The sequence below is a fragment of the Pelobates fuscus genome, chromosome 7 (assembly GCF_036172605.1).
Source record: "Pelobates fuscus isolate aPelFus1 chromosome 7, aPelFus1.pri, whole genome shotgun sequence".
Lineage (NCBI taxonomy): Eukaryota > Metazoa > Chordata > Amphibia > Anura > Pelobatidae > Pelobates > Pelobates fuscus.
This window is the reverse complement of record NC_086323.1, coordinates 187,274,185-187,297,014: the sequence shown is the minus strand read 5'-3', so window position 1 is coordinate 187,297,014 and position 22,830 is coordinate 187,274,185. Positions and strand designations below refer to the sequence as shown.

Here is a 22,830-nt window from a genome sequence, read left to right as displayed (position 1 = left end):
TATATATATATATATATATTCCATTCTATGTGTATTTTGATATCTATATATGACATATATAAATATCAAAATACACTTAGAATGAAGTAACATATTTTTTCATTCACCTTCATGCTCCTGATTATATTATGTTATAGCATAATAGCAGCCCTGTTTGCTATAAAATCCAGGGGTAGTAAAAGTAATAAAAAGAATAAAATCACAGAACCATTGTGTTTATTTAATTTAAAATGTACAAGATTGAATCAAACAAATAATTTTAACAAATCAGCTTTGATTAATCAGTAGAATCACGTATCCAAATATACTTTCAGCAAAACATTTTTTTAATGCCTTTCTAAAATGTAGAAAAAATTAAAATGTAGTTTTTTTTTTTTTTTAGTGATTTCATTAATTCGGAATTCTGTAGTTACATGTTTTAACAAAAAAAATCAGTCTTTTCATAAATCTTCTGCATGGGATATACACCTAGAAATGGCAAAATAGTTCAGGATTATGTAGTTTATTTACCATATGAGGTACTGTAAAGAAATAACAAGGATATTTTGAAATAGGCTACTATAGCCTAAGATTTGTAAAGAGGTGAAGAACATGCCCAGTATCTGGTTAGTTTTTCTTTCAAACCCCTGGCACATTTTCTATAATTCCTGTTTGGTGAAGTATCACTTAACATTTTAAATTAAATTACAGTGCAGACACCAGGCAACAGTTTGACTTGCTGGATGGTATACATATTATATTGCCATCATATTACTATGTCAAGAAGATGAACTCGGTTGAAAGAGGCTACGTTTTTAAACACGGTTAGGAACAGTGTCATGCTACTTGTCATGTGACTCGGTGTGATTTTTTGGAATAATACAAATTTGTAAAAAAAAAAAATCCTTGGTGCATATGTAAACAGTGTTTGGACTCAGAACCAAATATACGTTTATATTTGTTAAGTAAATATCCGTCTCCCATAGTTTTCATTGGGAACACAACCATTTTTCCAGGTTCTGTAATAAATGAGGATTGAGGTTCATGGTTAAATTTCCTTGTTTCCTATTTATCCAAGCCTATCATTCACAGGAGTCCTAGAAAGGAAAGTGCACAGTATTAGAGGACAAACTAACACCAGTAACTATTCAGTAGAAATTCAAGCATGATTTATTTGTATGGATTGGTATGCATCTCAACAATAAAGTATAGGTTTAGTGAACAAATGTGGCAGATAAGTTATAATTACTTCAGAAAGGTTGCAGTTGAATTTTTTGTAAAACTGCTAGTAGTCGGACACAGTGTATACATGAAGTATTAATATGTAAAGTTGTGTATCATATCAGGATTGACCATTAGATGACCTACAATGGCTGCCTAGGACTCAGAGGTGGGGCAGGAGCCCTCTTCTGTAAGCTCAGCTTCATTCACCATCCCTATAAGTAGAGTATAATCGTTGGGTATAATATTACCTCAAAAGGTTCGTAGAAGAAGTTGCCGTCTCCATACATTGGATTTGGGATTGACACCAGCGGAGGGTTAGCTTGTCTTGTCGTACCTGAGCCTCCATTATCAAAATCATCATCATCGTAATCATATTCAGACTAGAATGGGAAATAATATTCACGATAAGTTAAAGGAGCTATGCAATTCCAATATTTATCTAAATAGCTTTGGAACACTTTACACAGATACCCTATGACAATCGCTTCGCAGCAATCAAAAAAAAATCTTATCACGGAGAAGTTGTATTATTTAAATTTTACTGTTTTTTAAATGATATGTTAATGTATTAAGAAGTATATTTGTGTTTTAGAAAAATACCTTTTTGTTTGTATAGATCTAGACTTTGCCACTTAAAAAAAAAAACAGAATCTCACCATGACTATTTAAGAAATACAAAATACTCCAAACTGGAAATTAATTAAGAAACAGTTTGGTTGGGGGGAAAATGGAACCTTTGTTCAGATAAAACATTAGGTCCTCCCATTTATTTAATTAGGGTCCCCATCTGCCGCTCATAGGTGGGGACCTGGGGAGGGCATTAGGTCCCCTCATTATTTATTTAGGGTCCCCACCCACCGCTCATGGGTGGGGACCAGGGGGGACATTAGGTCCCCCTGTTTGTATATCCCGGACCCATGGGGGAATAGGGGGACCTGTACCAGGTCCCACCTTATTGCACTAGTGACTGGGCAGCAATAGTTTTAATGCAGGGGTGTGGGGGGTGGGGGTTGTAATTAATATTATTACAAGGAGGGAGATGGTAGCGCTGCCAGCTGCCTACCTTTTTTTTATTTTTTGGCGCATGCGCACTGTTATTTCTCCATGCTGTGGAGGTTAACTGCCCTTCAGCATGGAGTCTATTAACCCGATAAGACTGGAGGGCGTACAATTACGCCCTATTTTAAGCGGCTCTAAACGCTGCCGGGCGTAATTGTACGCCCTTCGGTCTTTTCTTACTTACCCACGCCGGCGATCGCGGTTGGGGGGACTCCCAGGGAGCCCCCCGAGGCAGATCCTCCCTCCTGGGAGCCCCCCGGCCATGTGAGAGTGAGGTCCTTTGCAGGACCTCACAATCACATGGCCGGGATAGCTGGCTGAGGCATTGCCAGCAGGGGGACTAACTGTAATGACAGTTAGTCCCCCTGCTGGCTGGAAATAAAATAAAATGTAATTAAATAAGTGTAAAAAAAATATATATACTTAGATCATATATATATATACTATATATACAGGGAGTGCAGAATTATTAGGCAAATTAGTATTTTGACCACATCATCCTCTTTATGCATGTTGTCTTACTCCAAGCTGTATAGGCTCGAAAGCCTACTACCAATTAAGCATATTAGGTGATGGGCATCTCTGTAATGAGAAGGGGTGTGGTCTAATGACATCAACACCCTATATCAGGTGTGCATAATTATTAGGCAACTTCCTTTCCTTTGGCAAAATGGGTCAAAAGAAGGACTTGACAGGCTCAGAAAAGTCAAAAATAGTGAGATATCTTGCAGAGGGATGCAGCACTCTTAAAATTGCAAAGCTTCTGAAGCGTGATCATCGAACAATCAAGCGTTTCATTCAAAATAGTCAACAGGGTCGCAAGAAGCTTTTGGAGAAACCAAGGCGCAAAATAACTGCCCATGAACTGAGAAAAGTCAAGCGTGCAGCTGCCAAGATGCCACTTGCCACCAGTTTGGCCATATTTCAGAGCTGCAACATCACTGGAGTGCCCAAAAGCACAAGGTGTGCAATACTCAGAGACATGGCCAAGGTAAGAAAGGCTGAAAGACGACCACCACTGAACAAGACACACAAGCTGAAACGTCAAGACTGGGCCAAGAAATATCTCAAGACTGATTTTTCTAAGGTTTTATGGACTGATGAAATGAGAGTGAGTCTTGATGGGCCAGATGGATGGGCCCGTGGCTGGATTGGTATAGGGCAGAGAGCTCCAGTCCGACTCAGACACCAGCAAGGTGGAGGTGGAGTACTGGTTTGGGCTGGTATCATCAAAGATGAGCTTGTGGGGCCTTTTCGGGTTGAGGATGGAGTCAAGCTCAACTCCCAGTCCTACTGCCAGTTTCTGGAAGACACCTTCTTCAAGCAGTGGTACAGGAAGAAGTCTGCATCCTTCAAGAAAAACATGATTTTCATGCAGGACAATGCTCCATCACAGGCGTCCAAGTACTCCACAGCGTGGCTGGCAAGAAAGGGTATAAAAGAAGAAAATCTAATGACATGGCCTCCTTGTTCACCTGATCTGAACCCTATTGAGAACCTGTGGTCCATCATCAAATGTGAGATGTACAAGGAGGGAAAACAGTACACCTCTCTGAACAGTGTCTGGGAGGCTGTGGTTGCTGCTGCACGCAATGTTGATGGTGAACAGATCAAAACACTGACAGAATCCATGGATGGCAGGCTTTTGAGTGTCCTTGCAAAGAAAGGTGGCTATATTGGTCACTGATTTGTTTTTGTTTTGTTTTTGAATGTCAGAAATGTATATTTGTGAATGTTGAGATGTTATATTGGTTTCACTGGTAAAAATAAATAATTGAAATGGGTATATATTTGTTTTTTGTTGTTGCCTAATAATTATGCACAGTAATAGTCACCTGCACACACAGATATCCCCCTAAAATAGCTATAACTAAAAACAAACTAAAAACTACTTCCAAAAATATTCAGCTTTGATATTAATGAGTTTTTTGGGTTCATTGAGAACATGGTTGTTGTTCAATAATAAAATTAATCCTCAAAAATACAACTTGCCTAATAATTCTGCACTCCCTGTATATGATCTAAGTATATATATATATATATATATATATATATATATATATACACACACACACACATATACATACACACACATACACTGTCTATGTGTATTTTACTATTAATATATATATATATAATTATATATTAATATCAAATTACATGTAGACTGATACTGATTAAATATATATAAATAATTATATATATAATACGTAAAAAAAATGAAAAATAAATTCTAAAAAAAATATATAGATGTGTGTTATTTTGTTCTAACTGTATTTTGATATTAATATATATATATTTATATCAAAATACACGTAGAACGAAATATATATATCTATATACATAAATATATACGTATATATCACTATATATATACCTATATATAAATAATAATATAAAAAAAAAATTCAATATATATATATATATATATATATATATACACATATGTATATATATATATATATATATTAATTCTACACATATATTTATGTAATATTTTTACATAATTAGGTATCCTAATTAATTACAATTAGCGGGACATGCCTGACAACCCATGAAAGTATAGGGAATTTAATTTGCTAGCACTTTATTTAACCCTATAACTTTCCAAGACACCATAAAACCTGTACATGGGGGGGTACTGTTTTACTCGGGAAACTTCGCTGAACACAAATATTAGTGTTGCAAAACAGTAAAATCTATTACAACGATGATATCGCCAGTAAAAGTGAAGTTTTTTGCATTTTTCACGCACAAACATAACTTACACGGACGATATTATTGTTGTGATACTTTTTACTGTTTTGAGACACAAATATTTGTGTTCAGCGAAGTCTCCCGAGTACAACAGTACCCCTCATGTACAGGTTTTATGGTGTTTTCAAAAGTTACAGCATCAAATATAAGGCTTGTGTTTCATTTTTTTCACATTAAAATTCGCCAGATTGCTTACGTTGCCTTTGAGACCCTATGGTAGCCCAAGAATGAAAATTACCCCTATGATGGCATACCATTTGCAATAGTAGACAACCCAAGGTATTGCAAATGGGGTATGTCCAGTCTTCTTTAGTAGCCACTTAGTCACAAACACTGGCCAAAATTGGCGTTTTTTGCATTTTTGACACACAAACAAATACTAACGCTAACTTTGGCCAGTGTTTGTGACCAAATGGCTACTAAAAAAGACTGGACATACCCCATTTGCAATACCTTGGGTTGTCTACTATTGCAAATGGTATGCCATTATGGGTGTAAATTTATTTCCTGGTCTACTATACAGTCTCGAAGGCAACGTAACCAATCTGGCGAATTTCAATATCAAATGTAACACGCTATATTTGACCCTGTAACTTCCCAAAACACCATAAAACCTGTACATAGGGGGTATTGTTTTACACGTGAGACTTTGCTGAATACAAATATGTGTATTTTATTGCAGTAAAAGCAAACAGTATTATGACATTGACAGTTAAAATGTCATGTAGAACTAAAAAAATAACAATTTCTTATTTTCTCCCATTTTTTCCACATAAAATTATGTTTCATAGATAAATATTTGATATTAAATGAAACCATGTTTCCCCTGAATAAAATGATATATAATAAGGGGGGGTGCATTTAATATGAAAGAGGTGAATTACGGTTGGACAGACATAGAGCGCAAATGCCAGGTTTGTTTTGTTTACAACGTGTACATTTGGCTCAGTCCTTAACCCCTTATGACCGGAGGGCGTACTATTACGTCCTTTTAAAAGCGGCTCTAAACGCCGCAGGGCGTAATAGTACGCCCTCCGGTTTTTAGTAACTTACCCGGTCGCCGACGGTCCCACGCCGGCGATCGCGGTTGGGGGGACTCCCAGGGAACCCCCCCGCGGCACATCTTCCTCCTCCGGTCCCTCCCGGTCATGTGAGAGTGAGGTCCTTGCGAGGACCTCACAATCACATGGCCGGGATAGCTGGCTCAGGCATTGCCAGCAGGGGGACTAACTGTAATGACAGTTAGTCCCCCTGCTGGCTGGAAATAAAATTTAAACAAGTTAAAACAGTGTAAAAAATAATAATATATACTTAGATCATATATATATATATATTATATTTATATGATCTAAGTATATATATACACATACACATACACACACATACACCGTCTAGGTGTATTTTAATATTAATATGTATATAATTATATATATATATTAATATCAAATTACACGTAGACTGATACTGATTAAATATATATATAATTATTGTTATATATATATTTATAAATAATATTAAAAAAATAAATATGTAAATACGTAAAAAAATTAAAAAAATAATTCAAAATAAAATATTAAAAAATATATAGATGTGTTTTATTTCGTTCTAACTGTATTGTGATATTAATATATATATATATTTATATCAAAATACACGTAGAACGAAATAATATATATATCTATATACATAAATATATACGTATATATCACTATATATATACCTATATATAAATAAAAATATTAAAAAAAAAATATATATATATATATACGTATATATACACATATGTATATATATACATATATTAATTCTACACATATATTTATGTAATAATTTTACATAATTAGGTATCCTAATTAATTACAATTAGCGGGACCTGCCTGACCACCCATGCCGAAAGTATAGGGAATTTAATTTGCTAGCACTATATTTAACCCTATAACTTTCCAAGACACCATAAAACCTGTAAATGTGGGGTACTGTTTTACTCGGGAGACTTCGCTGAACACAAATATTAGTGTTTCAAAACAGTAAAATGTATTACAACCATGATATCGCCAGTAAAAGTGACGTTTTTTGCATTTTTCACGCACAAACAGCACTTACACGGACGATATTATTGCTGCAATACTTTTTACTGTTTTGAAACACAAATATTTGTGTTCAGCGAAGTCTCCCGAGTACAACAGTACCCCTCATGTACAGGTTTTATGGTGTTTTCAAAAATTACAGCGTCAAATATAAGGCTTGTGTTTAATTTTTTTCACATTAAAATTCGCCAGATTGCTTACGTTGCCTTTATGACCCTATGGTAGCCCAAGAATGAAAATTACCCCTATGATGGCATACCATTTGCAATAGTAGACAACCAAAGGTATTGCAAATGGGGTATGTCCAGTCTTTTTTAGTAGCCACTTAGTCACAAACACTGGCCAAAATTGGCGTTTTTTGCATTTTTGACACACAAACAAATACTAACGCTAACTTTGGCCAGTGTTTGTGACCAAATGGCTACTAAAAAAGACTGGACATCCCTTATTTGCAATACCTTGGGTCGTCTACTATTGCAAATGGCATGCCATTATGGGTGTAAATTTATTTCCTGGGCTACTATACAGTCTCAAAGGCAACGTAACCAATCTGGCGAATTTCAATTTCAAATGTAACATGCTATATTTGACCCTGTAACTTCCCAAAACACCATAAAACCTGTACATAGGGGGTACTGTTTTACACGTAAGACTTTGCTGAATACAAATATGTGTATTTTATTGCAGTAAAAGCAAACAGTATTATGACATTGACAGTTAAAATGTCATGTAGAACGAAAAAAAAAAAAAAATCGTATTTTCTCCCATTTTTTTCATATTAAATTATGTTTCATAGCTAAATATTTGAATATATGAAAGCCCTGTTTCCCCTGAATAAAATGATATATTATAAGGGGGGTGCATTTAATATGAAAGAGGTGAATTACAGTTGGACAGACATATAGCGCAAATGCCAGGTTTTGTTTACGTTTTGTTTCGTTCACAACTTGTACATTTGGCTGCGGTGTTAAGGGGTTAAGGGGTTAAACGAACGAAACGAAAAGGTAATGCATGTTGTTTATATTTCGTTTATAGGGCTTTAATTTACGTTTTAGTAAACAAATGCGAAAAAAACTGAATCTTATGACAAAATCGTATTCGTATGAAACAGCACTATAAGAGTCAGCATATTGCAGATCTGGAGCAATAAAAGACCTGTACATGACCAACGTTTGCAAACCGAATCTCTGACAAAGATCAATGTCCCCATTCTACTTCTTCATGACAGCAATGTTTAGACAACTCTCTCTTTTCTAGATAAGTCTACAATGACTGCCATAATATAACTGCATATTTCACTAGTGCCATGTTGCAAACAGGAAAACAGCTCCCCTGGTTGTGACTGACACAGCCGGTATGAAAACAAAATTGTTCAATTTTCAATGAGGTGTGACTTACTTTAACCCCTTAAGGACCTTGGATGTATCAGGTACGTCTGACAAAAAACGGTACTTAAGGACGTATCAGGTACATCCGCAGAGTATTAGAGCGCTTGATCGCTTCCAGCAGCTTTAACGGTATTGCAGGGATGCCTTCATATCGAGGCATCATGCAATATCCACCCTCACTGTCCAGCCACCGGGTGATCACTCCCCCGGAGCGATCACTTCCGGGTTGTATCACTGTACTCAGTAGATGTTGCTGAACACATATTGGGGTGTTCTTTGGCAGTAACCCTTAAAGTTCTTAGTACATGTATTCTTAAATTTCTACGTGTGTAAAAAAATCACCCATTATTATAATTTGTTTTAAATTTGGCATAGATTGGTGGTAAAATGGTTGCATGAAAAGAGTCAAAATACCCCAAGTTTAATACCTTAGGTTGTCTTCTTTTCAAAAATATATACATGTGAAGGGTTATTCAGGGATTCCTGACAGATATCAATGTTACAATGTAACTTGTGTTAATTTTGAAAGAAAATGGTTTGGAAATAGCCAAGTGCTACTTGTACTTATAGCTCTATAACTTAAAAAAAAGCTAAGAACATGTTAACATTGGGTATTTCTAAACTCAGGACAAAATTTAGAAACTATTTAGCATGAGTGTTTGGCGGTTGTAGATGCGTAACAGAATTTGGGGGTCAAATGTGTTTTTAAAAAAATTTTCATCATATTTTATATTTTTTTATAGTAAATTATATGATATGATGAAAATAACGGTATCTTTGGAGATACCATTTAATGGCGAGAAAAACTGTATAATATGTGTGAGTACAGTAAATGAGTAAGAGAAAAATTACAGCTAAACACAAACATAGCAGAAATGTAAAACAGCCCTGGTCCCAAACGGCAAGAAAATTTTAAAACGGTCTGGTCACTAAGGGGTTAAACATTTTTATCGCTAGCTGCAAGAGTGAGCGGTCGCACCAAACGAGAGCTCCGGGCACAAAGCTAAAAATCGGGGGCAAATACCCTCTAAACGGACCTCCAAACGAAGGCCAGGGCCCTCCCAGGTTACCCCCAACGAAATGGGTCGGAAAAATATGAAAACAACCCCGGACAAACCATCCCCAGGGCTTACCATCGGAGAAATGTGGCGGCAGGCGCGAGGCCCAAGCGGACCTAATATGGCGGCGCTCCACGGAGGCTGCTCAGACTTCTCTGAAGATGAATCTGGAGAGGAATATCTGACAACACCTGCAACGAGACAACCCCCACAACAGCTCAAACCTAACCCGGACTCAGCTCCGGTAACTACAGCGGTCTTAAAGCAACTACTGAACGACCTACAAACGACACTGCAAAAGGACATCACAGCGGTGCGAGGAGACCTGAAGGGCCTGACGATCCGCATGGGCGCCCTTGAGAAGACATCCATAAGCAACACCAACGATATAGGGGAACTTCAGCGGGCGGTAAATGACCTGCATACAAGACAGCGTAGACAAGAACTTCGCCTCGCGGAATACGAGGACGCTAGGAGGAGAACCAACCTAAAGGTGCGTGGGGTCTCGGAGGCTATACCCGAGGCAGAACTCCCGCGAATAGTTGAGCAATTGCTTGCTACTATAATGGCGCCTTCGAACACCATCAACGTTCGCCCTGAACGCGTCTTCAGGATCCCCAAGCCACCTAAAGCGCCGACCGAGGCCACCAGGGACTTAATAATTGTCTTTCGCAGCACCCGGGACAAATTGGCAATCCTTACGGCCCTTCGGGGTAAGACACCCCTTCAATTCAATAACATGACGCTAACCTTTTTCACCGATCTCTCGAACGAGACACTGGCGTGGCGACGCACCTTCCAGCCGCTCACCATGCTACTCCGCAGACATGATATACTGTATAGCTGGCGGCCTTTCCACACGCTAGTGGTACGGCGGGGAACGGAATCCCACAGACTACAAGACCCAGCAGACTCGGCGCAACTACTGCAGGCCTTGGGCCTATCTCCAGACTCCTTCAACCAGGTAGCCCAACAAGGCACCGATTCGCCACAGCACTCCTGGGACCTGACGAGAATAGTCCCATTCCTACCTCAAGGACTGACGCCCGATCCATATGTAGCGGCCACTACATGAACGGAGACCGGCTAAGACACCAGCCGGAACATTGCTGATCTGGATCCCTGAAACCGACACAAGGCCAGAGATCCACTCGTTACCCTTAGTTTCTCACTCCTCAACAGAGAAACCCCCACTGAGCTCCCGTTGAGCCATACCACCTCACTATGGAGTTGGCCTTAAGGCTTTCACCAGCTTTCCATTTGTTTCAAGACGCCTCAGATCCCGATAGGAGACCTCATTTTTTTTTTTTCACCACAGACTCAGACCTCACCGGGACGTTTACAAACTGTATGTACAACTGACCCTCTCAGATCATCTCACTGTTTGTTCTCTGTACTTAGGTTGACCATATCTGGACTGCATAACTAAACGTTGCAAACACCTTCGCCCACAAAATGGTGTATATGGGGAAGCAGCTAAGACCCATTGTATTGCTTGGGGATGCGGGCCAGAATTTGGTTTTCTCCACTGATTACTCTGCTCTAAGGGCATGTTGTTGCTACTTCCATAGCTGCTATTGAGACTCAGAGACACAGTCGCAGTATAGTCAGACATTTTATTTTATTTCAGCATGTTTATAATTGCTAGCTCACCCAGTTGATTAATGGCAAAGCAAAGTTTCATACCATATGTTTTATGTTTAGTCACTCAAGATAAGGACAGCTAGGATAGCCGGCATTAAAATCCTCACTAGCTAAATGACTCCACACACTACCACTCTGCATCTAGGTAGATATAGCTAATTGATTTGCATTTACGTTACTTGAATTGTTTATAGCGTGATTATAGCACCGTTCTCACGTACTTATAATTCCGATCTGTGTTTAAAGCCAAATGTTTCAGCTTGATTTCAAACTAAAATATGTGTCGCACGCACTCTAAAGCGAGAGACAACCTGTCATACACACACTGAAGCGAGAGATAACCTGTCACACACACACTAAAGCGATGGACAACTTACCACACACACACACTAAAGCGAGAGACAACCTGTCACACACATACTAAAGCGAGAGATAACCTGTCACACACATACTAAAGCGAGAGATAACCTGTCACACACATACTAAAGCGAGAGATAACCTGTCACACACATACTAAAGCGAGAGATAACCTGTCACACACATACTAAAGCGAGAGATAACCTGTCACACACATACTAAAGCGAGAGATAACCTGTCACACACATACTAAAGCGAGAGATAACCTGTCACACACACACCAAAGCGAGCGAGGACATGTCACGCACACACTAAAGCATTGTTCCTATCTACTAATCGTGCTCGCCCAACTATCCCGCTGAGGAGTTTATCCTCAACCCATGACAAGAAGCGGACACTACTGAATATACCTGTATATCCCACTGCTTAACTCGATGACCTTCGCTATTTGTAATTCTTTAGAGAGCACAGACGCAGTATAGGTACAACCGTTTCAAATGGAACCTGTTTAATACGCATCTACGTTTACTTGTGTTACTCTGATGTTAGATCGTTTACTTAATATAAAATGAGGCTTCTACATATAGGAGTTGACGAAATGTGTTAGCATGTACCCAATCTGTATATCTATCGTGTACTCCCTCCTTTCCATTCTGTATCCCTAATATTGTCTGCCTCAATAAAAGAAAGATTGACAAAAAAAAAAAATGTATCTTCTCTTCTGTCATTTGAACAGTAATAAATAAGGAAGGATTCTGCAAGTTCTAGCACGCTATTAAAATGCAGGAGATAGGGAATTCTGAATTAAACAGAATTTGCAATAAAGGAAGTATAAATATTAGATGTCTTCATACAGGAAGTGTTTAGGAAGGCTGTGCAAGTCTTATGCAAAGAGGTGTGCCTAAGGCTGTATGAACAAAGAGATTTTTTTTATAAATTCTTTATTTTGAAAGATTTTTGTTTTATGGGGTGGGGGTACAGAAAAGAAAATTGGGAATTGGTTTGTGGTACAGTGTTTACATATCATCCATCTACTGTTATAGCAGTCGTTCACCATGAGTATAAGTGCTAGTCAACAGTCTTAGTTACAACAGTTGGGTATTGCCTTTTTTTTTTTTTTTATAAATTCCTTATTTTCCAAGGTGCTTATTTAGGCTTACGTACAGATCATGACATGGTGGTACATCAATTAAAGCCGGTTTCCTAACACTGTCTCGTTGTTCATGGTAGTGTTGCTGTTGCTAGCTGCTGAGCCTAAACAGTTCACAAATTTATCCCATGTCCACTCTGATTGATTTGTGTACATTATCCTTTTAACCGGGTAGGGTACTTGGTCCCGGGGTCTATGAGCTTCTCTTGTTGACAGTATCTCTTCCTGTTTCTGTTGGGGTTGTGGGGGAAGGGGGTACCGTAGAGGAGGAGGGAGAGAAAGGAGGGGGAGAGGAGAAAAGAAGAAAAAAAAAAAAAAAAAAGAGGGGGGGGGGGGGGGGAGAGAGAAGCCAGGGTCAGTGATTTGTTGTGGTGCGCTTGGCTGTCCGCCTAAGCGTGTCGGTGGTGGGGGGGGGGGGGTATTCTCACTGTTTGCTTCTTCCTTGGTTGTGTGTGGGGGTGTTTGAATGTGTAGTCAGGGGGGGCCTAGGGTGGAGGCCTAGTGTCTTCGGGGTTCTTCCCGTCGTTGTGCGGTGCGGGATCCCGCCTCTGGCCTCGGTATCTGGTCTTTGTGGACCATTGCCATGCCTGTTGTAATGGTTGGGGCCGTGGAGCTGTGCCGTGTTGGGTCCTACCTGTCTGGTGCTGAGGCTCTGGGCGGGTGTTCGTCTTGGTTGGGATTCCCATTTTCGTCCCGTGGGGTGGCAGTAGTTCGGTTGTTGTGGTCAGGGGCGGGTATGGGATCTGTCCTGGGGTGCCCCCTTTCTTTCCTGGGCTTCCTCCTCCTCTAACAACTGGGGAGTCCTGTGGTGGGGTTGTGGGTATTGTTCCCCCCGGCCGCCCGCGCCCGCCGGGGCCCCACCCTGGGGGGGGGGTGAGGGGAGTGGGTTTGTGGGGGAAGGGTGCAGACGTTGGTGGGTCCGCTGTGCGGGGTATGGACATGCCGCGAGGTCCGCCAGGTGGTGGGGCCGGCTGTCCGATGGAGCGTTTACGCTCTGACCATGGTGTCCAGCGTTGGGTAGTTTATGTCCCAGGGATCCCAGGTTCGGTGAAATGCTTTGTAAGAGTCGTGGATCTGCGCGGTGAGCTCGTCCAGGTCTCGGGTTTCTATTATCTTGTTGATGATGGTTGAGAGTGCGGGAATTCGGTGGTCGGCCCACCGCTCCGCGATCGCTCTTCTGGTCGCTAGTGTTATCCTTGCGGCTAGCTTGTTCTCGCTCCTGGTGAGGGTGTCCAGCGGTTTGTTGAGTAGTGCCGTCCACGGTAGCGCCGGGTAAGGTTTGTTGAGTATTTATGAACAAAGAGATTTGACTCCTAAATGTCAGATAATTGGGCAGTAATACATTGGGCATGATCTATACAGCAAAAATGGGTTTATTTATTATACCTTACCATCATTGACATACCTTAAAGTGACTGAATCGGAAGCCTTTACTTTGTTGCCTGTACCAGAAGAAGCCAGCCCCAGCAGTAACAATTAGTAATAAAGTCAACAGCGCTGCCACCAAACCTGTAATTATTGGATGAGTGACTTGGCTATCAGGAGTTTCCTGAAAACCACAAAGTCATAAAGTGAAAATGAAGTTAAATGATGGCAACATATATCTATATATGACTATCAAACATTGGCATTAGCACTAGCAGTCTTGAATATCTATTTAAAAGTCTCACTTAAAATCCTTTTTCTGACCACCTGTCTTTATGCAAGTGACACAAGAAAACATAGTTTTAAAGCTAAGAAATTACCAGGTAATAAATAAATAAATAAAAAAACACAGTGCACTAGTATGCACAATGAATGAGAGATCTCTGCTGCAATAAAACACTTGAACTGTTGAGAATTCAGAGTGACTCAAGTTTTAGGCCAAAATATCCAAACTAGAGGCCTTTTCCAAGTCAGCTAAGTGGCAGATCCAGAGCCTGAACTCAGAAGGTACAATGCCTGATTTTGAGGCAGACTTAAAAAAAAAGTGGACAAATACATCCATACAAACACAGATACATAGACTTATTAAAATGCATACATTGCAAATACCTACAACCAAAACGCATATACGCACCCATACACATACATATACAGCAATGCAGAGATAGATACACAGAATCACACATACAACATGACTTCCGGCACTTGGAGACAGGGAAGTAGTGGTCATCCATTCAACTCCTGTTTTCAGCCAGACAAAAATCACCATGGCTTCTCGAGGCAGAAGTTTCCCTGGTGCTGCCCCTGAATCTTCTACAGAGTTAGCTATGTTTTCAGTTTGGCTGTTTTGAGCTAACATTTTAAATGCACTTTGAATTCCTGATAAATCTCACGTTAGTAATGTATAATAAATATGAATACACTCAACAGCACAGAATTTGTTAGTAATGTGCAGTGTGAGTGAATTGCATAAACTCCGGACTACTATGTGCTCAACATTAGTGTATCAGAGTTCCACAGCAATAAAACTTGCAAACTTGTTTAATACGCATAAGAGCATTAGAGTTCAACAGCAATAAAAGTTACACTAAAGTGACATATGTATGTGTTTCATGGAGCTCAACTAATGTCACAGTAATGCATCTTCAGCATTCTAAATATAGAAATCTGCTTAAAGGGATACTCCAAGCAACATTACCATTAGTTTTGGTGCCTGCAGCCTATATGTGCAGTGTTTAACTTTAAAACGCTACACATACAGAGTTAAACCCATTTGCTGACACACATGTAAATCCACTTCCAGCAGCTTCATTGGGGTTTCATTAACCAGCCCGTGCTGGCTAATAAAAATTCTGTGAATACTGGACGTCTGTCGTCAGCACGCACAGCATGCTGAAAATAGGCATCCAATGGTGCCATGGGACTCCTCCCTCTGTGCTAACCTTATCCTCTCCCTCAGCAATGGGGAATGATGTCAGAGACAGAGAACTTGGCCCCGAATCTGGAACAGAGGTGTTAACAACCCCTCCCCCCCCATCATTAGTTTTAATGAAAAACAACTGGATTATTTCCATGGATTTCAAATTTCATAAAATTCTCTAAAATCCAAGTTTCAAATGAGTTTGTTACTGAACCCAGATTACACCCAACATTTTATAACGTTTTATACATGGCTTCTGGAGGTAGCAGGCAGTTGCCCTGGTGCTCCCCCTTGGACAAACAAAAAAAAGATTACCTGAACAAGTGGTGCTTTCAGAGGCCCCTTGATTATATGGATTATTCCATTGAAAGCTGGTATGTCCCACTGAGTAATTACTTTGTCGTTTACTTTCAGGCACTAGGAATTACAAAATATTACAGGATAAATATGCAACAAAACATAAAATGGCTAACTTGAAAAAGAAAGAGTTATAAAACCAAATATAATTATTTACAAAAAGGGACACTCTAGGCCAGGGTTGACCCAAGTAGCCGTTGAATTAGGCCCGCGGCTGATCACCCAAGCGCTCACTATGCTGGGAGGAAGTGACTGAACTTCACTTCTTCTTGGCTTCCAAACAGCAGAGGAGCTGGAGAACAGACAGCATGGCGACTGTCTGCAGGGACCTGCATGTAGAAGGGAATTCTCCCCCATAGTTGTAAATCTCTCTAGTTCAGATACTTACTGTGGAGCCAGTGCAGTTAGAGACGACAGCTGATATGGAAAGGTTGGAACCTATTTTAGAAGGTAGAACAAGACCAATAGTGAGATTTGCATATGGAAGCAGAATGTCCATCTCAGAAACATGATGTTCCAAGTCACGCCATGATAAAGTCTGCAAATTCAAGAAAATATTCACTGAAGGAATTAATACAATGTAGGTTAACTGTAACAACTACGCAATGGTCAAGTAATGTCACAAACATTTTAGTAATAGATATAACTATAAACCAGTGCAATATATATATATATATATATATATATATATATATATATATATATATATATGTGTATAAATATACACAGCTTTTGAGGAAATGCCATTATTTTTTAATTTGTTACATTTTGCTATTCCACTGATAATTTTTTCACAGGATCATCATGGAATTGTATAATCTGTTTGAATTTGTTAGTAAGTTTGGAAAAAAAAAAAAAAAAAAGCATGCTGCCCTGAGGAAAGTCCCATGCTGGGACTGAAACGTTGACACTTTGTATCACTACACACACTTTATTGAGTAAAATTTTTATGAAATGAAGAAATAAACGCTATGTTTTAAAGTGCAGACTACTACTTATTATCTTTTTGTATAAATATACACCATACTTTGCTGTTCAACTGAGCCAGTTACTAGGCTCCAGGCTTGTGAGTATTTTACCTATTTATACAAAAATATTTGTTACCAACGGTAACAAAATATTTGTATCACACTATATATACATCTCTTTCCTTGAGATACTTCATACTACTGCTGAATACACAAGAAAACTCCTAAACTACTCTTCATAAAGAAAAAGGGACAGGTCGCCTAAACGGACCTACAGGTAAATAACTTCCAAAACTAGGTTATAGCTCTGGAATATGTGAGTTTTTCAATTTATGTGTATATCACACTTGTGTACATAAGTGTACTGCACTATTTCTGTTTTTTTTCATGTTTTTCTTAGAGGTAGACACAACATTGGATGTTCAAGGATATGTAAAAATACGGTATTTATACATTCCTTGTTTGCCCAAGGTGTACCATTAAGTTTTATTCACATATTTAAGCGCTCCACTGAATTTGGTACAAAACAGCTCAATTTCTTTGTATTCAGCCTTTGATAAAGTGTGAGTACGTAAGAAACGCAGTAGGCTGCTAATGTCCATGCTATTATCATTATTATTATTTTTATTGGAGGATTGGAGGAAGGCAGATGTGGTGCCTATATTCAAAAAGGGTTCAAACTCCTTGCCTGTAAATTAAAGACATGTGAGCTTAACTTCTGTGGCTGGGAAAATATATGAAAGGTTATTAAGGGATAATATTCAAGAATTCTTTGAGAACATGGTTATCAGCAAAAATCAGCATGGCTTTATGAAGCACAGGTCATGTCACTAACTTGATTGCATTCTACAAATAAGTATGTAGAAGTATAGATCAGGGTGTTGCATGTGATCTATTTGGATTTTGCCAAGGCGTTTGATATGATTCCCCTCAATAGATCAGTGTTCAAACTCAAAGAAATTAGCCTAGATGAAAATTCTGGTTCTTGGGTAGAACATTGGCTTTAAAATAGAGTGCAATGAGTTGCCATTAATGGTAAATTTTCAAGCTGGACATAAGGGGGCAAGTGGTGTCCCTCATGGTTCTGTTCTGGGACCCCTTCTATTTAACGTGTTTATAAATGATCTTGAAAACAGCATTGAAAGTCATGTTTAGTGTTTGCAGATGACTCAAAACTCTGTAAAGTACGTTAGAAATATATTATACTTTGCTGCATAGGGATTTAGATAGGCTGGGGGACTGGGCACTCAAATGGCAAATGAAATTTAATGTAGAAAAATGCAAAGTTATGAACTTCGGCGTAAAGAAAACACAAGTAACTTGTACCCTAAATGGAAGCAAATTAGAGATAACAACACACGAGAAAGACTTGGGAATTGTTATAGACAACAAACTATGCAACAATGTGCAATGTCAATCAGCAATGGCTAAGGCCGGTAAGGAATTGATAAATGATCTTGAAGACAGCATTGAAAGTCATGTTTCAGTGTTTGCAGATGACACAAAACTTTGTAAAATAATACAATGTGAGCAAGATATTACTTTGCCCAGTCCCCCAGTCTATCTAAATCCCTCTGCAGCAAAGTAATATCTTGCTCACATTGTATTATTTTACAAAGTTTTGTGTCATCTGCAAACACTGAAACATGACTTTCAATGCTGTCTTCAAGATCATTTATAAATACCTTACTGGCCTTAGCCTTTGCTGATTGACATTGCACATTGTTGCATAGTTTGTTGTCTATAACAATTCCCAAGTCTTTCTCGTGTGTTGTTATCCCTAATTCACTTCCATTAAGGGTATATGTTGCTTGTGTATTCTTTACGCCGAAGTGCATAACTTAGCATTTTTCAATATTAAATTTCATCTGCCATTTGAGTGCCCAGTCCCCCAGTCTATCTAAATCCCTCTGCAGCACTCAAATGGCAGATGAAATTTAATGTTGAAAAATGCAAAGTTATGCACTTCGGCGTAAAGAATACACAAGCAACGTATACCCTTAATGGAAGCGAATTAGGGATAACAACACACAAAAAGGACTTGGGAATTGTAATAGACAACAAACTATACAACAATGTGCAATGTCAATCAGCAGTGGCCAAGGCCAGTAAGGTATTGTCATGCATGAAAAAGGGCATTCATTCTCGGGACGAGAATATCATTTTGCCTCTTTATAAATCACTGGTAAGACCACATATTGAATATGCTGTGCAATTTTGGGCACCTGTTCTAAAGAAGGATATTATGGCACTAGAAAAAGTGCAGAGGCGGGCTACAAAATTAATAAAAGGAATGGAACAGATCAGCTATGAAGAACGGTTAACAAATGTAAACCTATTTAGTTTAGAAAAACGTCGCCTGAGAGGGGATATGATAACATTATACAAATATATTTGGGGCCAATACAAACCATTGTGTGGAAATCTATTCACAAACCGGACTTTACATAGGACACGAGGCCATGCGTTTAGACTGGAAGAAAGAAGATTTCGTCTAAGGCAAAGGAAAGGTTTTTTTACTGTAAGAACAATCAGGATGTGGAATTCTCTGCCTGAAGAAGTGGTTTTATCAGAGTCCATACAGATGTTCAAACAGCTACTAGATGCATTCTTGCAAAAACAGAATATTCAAGGATATAATCTTTCAATGTAGGGTAATAACTGCTTGATCCAAAGATAAATCTGACTGCCATTCTGGGGTCAAGAAGGATTTTTTTTTCCTAGCTTGTTGCAAAATTGTGCTTCAAACTGTATTTTTTTGCCTTCTTTTGGATCAACAGCAAAAAAACAAATGTGCGAAGGCTGAACTTGATGGACGCAAGTCTCTTTTCAGCTATGTAACTATGTAACTATGTATTGTCATGCATGAAAAAAAGGCATTAATTTTCGGAATGAGAATGTCATTTTGCCTCATTATAAATCACTGATAAGACCACATCTTGAACATACTGTGCAATTTTGGGCACCTGTTCTAAAGAATTATATTATGGCACTAGAAAGAGTGCAGAGGCGGGCTACAAAATTAATAAAAGGAATGGAACATTTTAGCTATGAAGAAAGGTTAACACATTTAAACCTCTTTAGTTTAGAAAAATGTCGCCTCAGAGGGGATATGATAACATTATACAAATATATCCGGTGTAATAAAAACCATTGTGTGGAAATCTATTCATAAACAGGACTACACATAGGACACGAGGCCATTTAGTCTAAGCCAAAGAAAAGTTTTTTTTATACTGTAAGAACAATAAGGATGTGGAATTCTCTGCCTAAAGAAGGGTTTTTTATCATTTTTATCAGGGTGGAGCATTTGGAGAGTAGGGCGAGCCGGTGCTCCACTCCTCAGTTTACAAGTAACTGGGAGACATAAGGTCCAGGCTGTGAATTCAGGCTGTCTCCAACCCATTGCTCAGCTGCAATTAATCAGCTGCAGCAGTGGGAATAAACCCCTCCATGCTAGGCAGGTAAGGGGGATTTATGGTTTCTCCTTTGAAGGTTGGAAGCAGCAGGCTGGCTTGGAGCACTGGAGTGCAGAAAATAGATAGAAAATAAGGTTGGTGGAACCTATGTTTTGTTAAGTTTAACCCTTGATAGATAGGGATCTAAAAGTCAGTAAGAGCTCAGACGAGCTAGGTTTTCATTTGCAGGGAATTCAGTTACATTATTGTTTCTATTGTATTGCTGCAGTCTCTTGAGCGGATTTCTCAATAAATTGCCTGGAGTTATATTATTCCCAAGAGCAGGCATAGGCAACCTTCAGCACTCCAGATGTTTTGGACTACACCTCCCATGATTCTTTGCCAGCATTATAGGTGTAAGAGCATTATGGGGGATGTAGTCCACAACATCTGCAGTGCCGTAAGTTGCCTATTCCTGCCCTAGAGGACCGTGCTAATTGCAATACAGGATCACAATATGGTGGAGAATGCGGTCAAATTAGCACATAGAGGGTCTGTGGGTGTGCCAGTCATCTGTTAGTCTGCTTATTGAGGAATTTTGTTTGGCAGACCTGTTAACAAATAAGTAGCACTGTGCCTTTAAGACTGTTATCTGCTTTGTACTAAGATGGAGGAACTGGTGAAGGCTCTGGTGCAGGCGACCGCTGTACCTCAAGAGGCAAACAGTTTACTGGCTGCATAAGTTGAGAACCTGAGGGATGCTCAACAGGAGAATAGAGCTGCCCTTACTGAGGTTTTGCAGATTGCCCACTGCAGGGAGCCTGGGGACAAGGGATCCTGTATCCGAGCAACTGACATCCTGCATAAGATGACAAAGGCAGTAAAAAGAGAAATGGATACTAACACACTCATGAAAGAAGCTTAGGATGATGACTTATCTGTCACAATTCAGACTGAAGCAGCACATGAAATGGAGATAAATAAAAGTGAACCAGTTGAAGCAAATGCAGAGGCTGCACCTGATAACTTGGAGAAACAAGAAGTCTTCAGCAAGCTGAAAAGCATGGAGGCAGCAAAGTGTGATGTTGAGATACACGTAGAAGAGAAATTGGAAGGCAGAAAGGAAAAAGATGAACCTGAAAGTAGTGGTAACATGGAAGAGGGTGAAAAGCCAGCTGGAGCCTCCAATGACCAAAAGGGAAAAAGAAAAACGAGAAGAAAAAGCAAGGTTTTTGACGATGATGATGATTAAATTTTAACAAGGGTTTGAAGAAAAAGCGTAAAAATCAGGCTATTAAAAAGCCTCCTGTCACTAAGGTAGCAAAGAAACCAACTAAAGGAAAGGAAAAAGCGGAATTTTCAGGAGACCGTGATGGGACACTGATGACATCGGCCAAAGTAAGAAAGGGCAGAAGAAGAATCAGAAGAGAGAATGAGACAAACAGATTGCTGAAGTTGACAAGTGTTTATTTGAAAATCAAAACATTGCAGCGTCACTTGAAAGCCGCAAACTTGCTCTGGCTGGCATCACAACAGATAAAGGCCTTGAAAAAAGAGTTAAAGACAAACATTTTTTTTTCAAGCTTAGAGACTGAATCTTGCATGTTTCACGAGAAAGCTGGAGAGACTTTGGAAAACAGAGAGGTGTTGATAAATTCTCCCAAGGCAACAAAAGAAGGAAAAAAAAAAGGCTGACTGAGGCCAGCAGTGTTAAGCTGGTATGTGCTATAAAAAATGAGACTAGTATAAATATGCAGTTTAAAGGTGAAGAAACTAAAGCATGCAGAACCATCCTAAAAAAAACCTGCAAAGGTGAAAAAAATTGCATGCAAGGCAGAGTATTGGTGGTAAGCAAAAACCATCCATAAGGAATAAGAAAGCTAGTGGATACAGCCAGGGAAAGAAAAATTAAGCAGAAGCCACTGATTTACAAGTCAAAGGCATTAAAAGCAGACTGACTGGGGGAGTCAGAGAAGACAACCGCAAAGGAGCTGATCAAAATAGAGAGAAGCAAAGCACCATAGTTGAGCTAAGCAATGCTGTGCATTTTTTTAGCAGCAGGCGCTACCCAAGAATGCCGACCAGCTGTAACTCTGTTAGACTGAGAAGAGCAAGGCAGAGAAGTAGTGGAAAAACTAAGTCAAAACAAGAAAGGCAAAGTAGCCATTTCTGATCTATGCCAAGAGAAAGCAACTGTAACAGAACCAAGCTGTGATGAAAAGTTAGGCACGTCTGCAGCTGAGACTGAGGCGAGAGTGGCAGAGTAGGTGAAATTGGCACAGCAGAATTACATATTTCTGAGACACCTGGAATTGCTACAAAGACTTTGCATGATTGTCCGGGAGCCGTAGAACTGGATCTGCTGGCAAAGTCTACATCTACAGTGTCAGGGTCCCTTCTGTGGTGACCAGGGTTGCTCCTCATGGTACTTCACATGATGTTGCAGGTCCCCTTCATAAGATAACAAGATACGTCTTACTGGGCCTTAGAATGGCCAGACTTGACATGGACAGGCAAAGACAGAGTCAAGAACAAGCCGAGGTCAAGGGAACAGAGAGA

The 22,830-nt window shown here is 39.4% G+C and overlaps 1 protein-coding gene across 1 annotated transcript in view; it reads right to left on the bottom strand.

Annotated features, from left to right (window-relative positions):
• Positions 1-199: 199 nt before the first annotated feature.
• STAB1 (stabilin 1) overlaps positions 200-22,830 on the bottom strand; it is a 426,801-nt gene continuing 404,170 nt past the window's right edge. The window contains exons 65-69 of the mRNA XM_063426973.1: positions 16,294-16,443; positions 15,864-15,965; positions 14,109-14,252; positions 1,452-1,583; positions 200-1,076 (exon numbers count right to left, since the gene is read on the bottom strand). Coding sequence (XP_063283043.1) covers positions 1,062-1,076; positions 1,452-1,583; positions 14,109-14,252; positions 15,864-15,965; positions 16,294-16,443 — 543 coding nt within the window. The 3' untranslated portion in view covers positions 200-1,061. The remainder of the gene's footprint in view (positions 1,077-1,451; positions 1,584-14,108; positions 14,253-15,863; positions 15,966-16,293; positions 16,444-22,830) is intronic.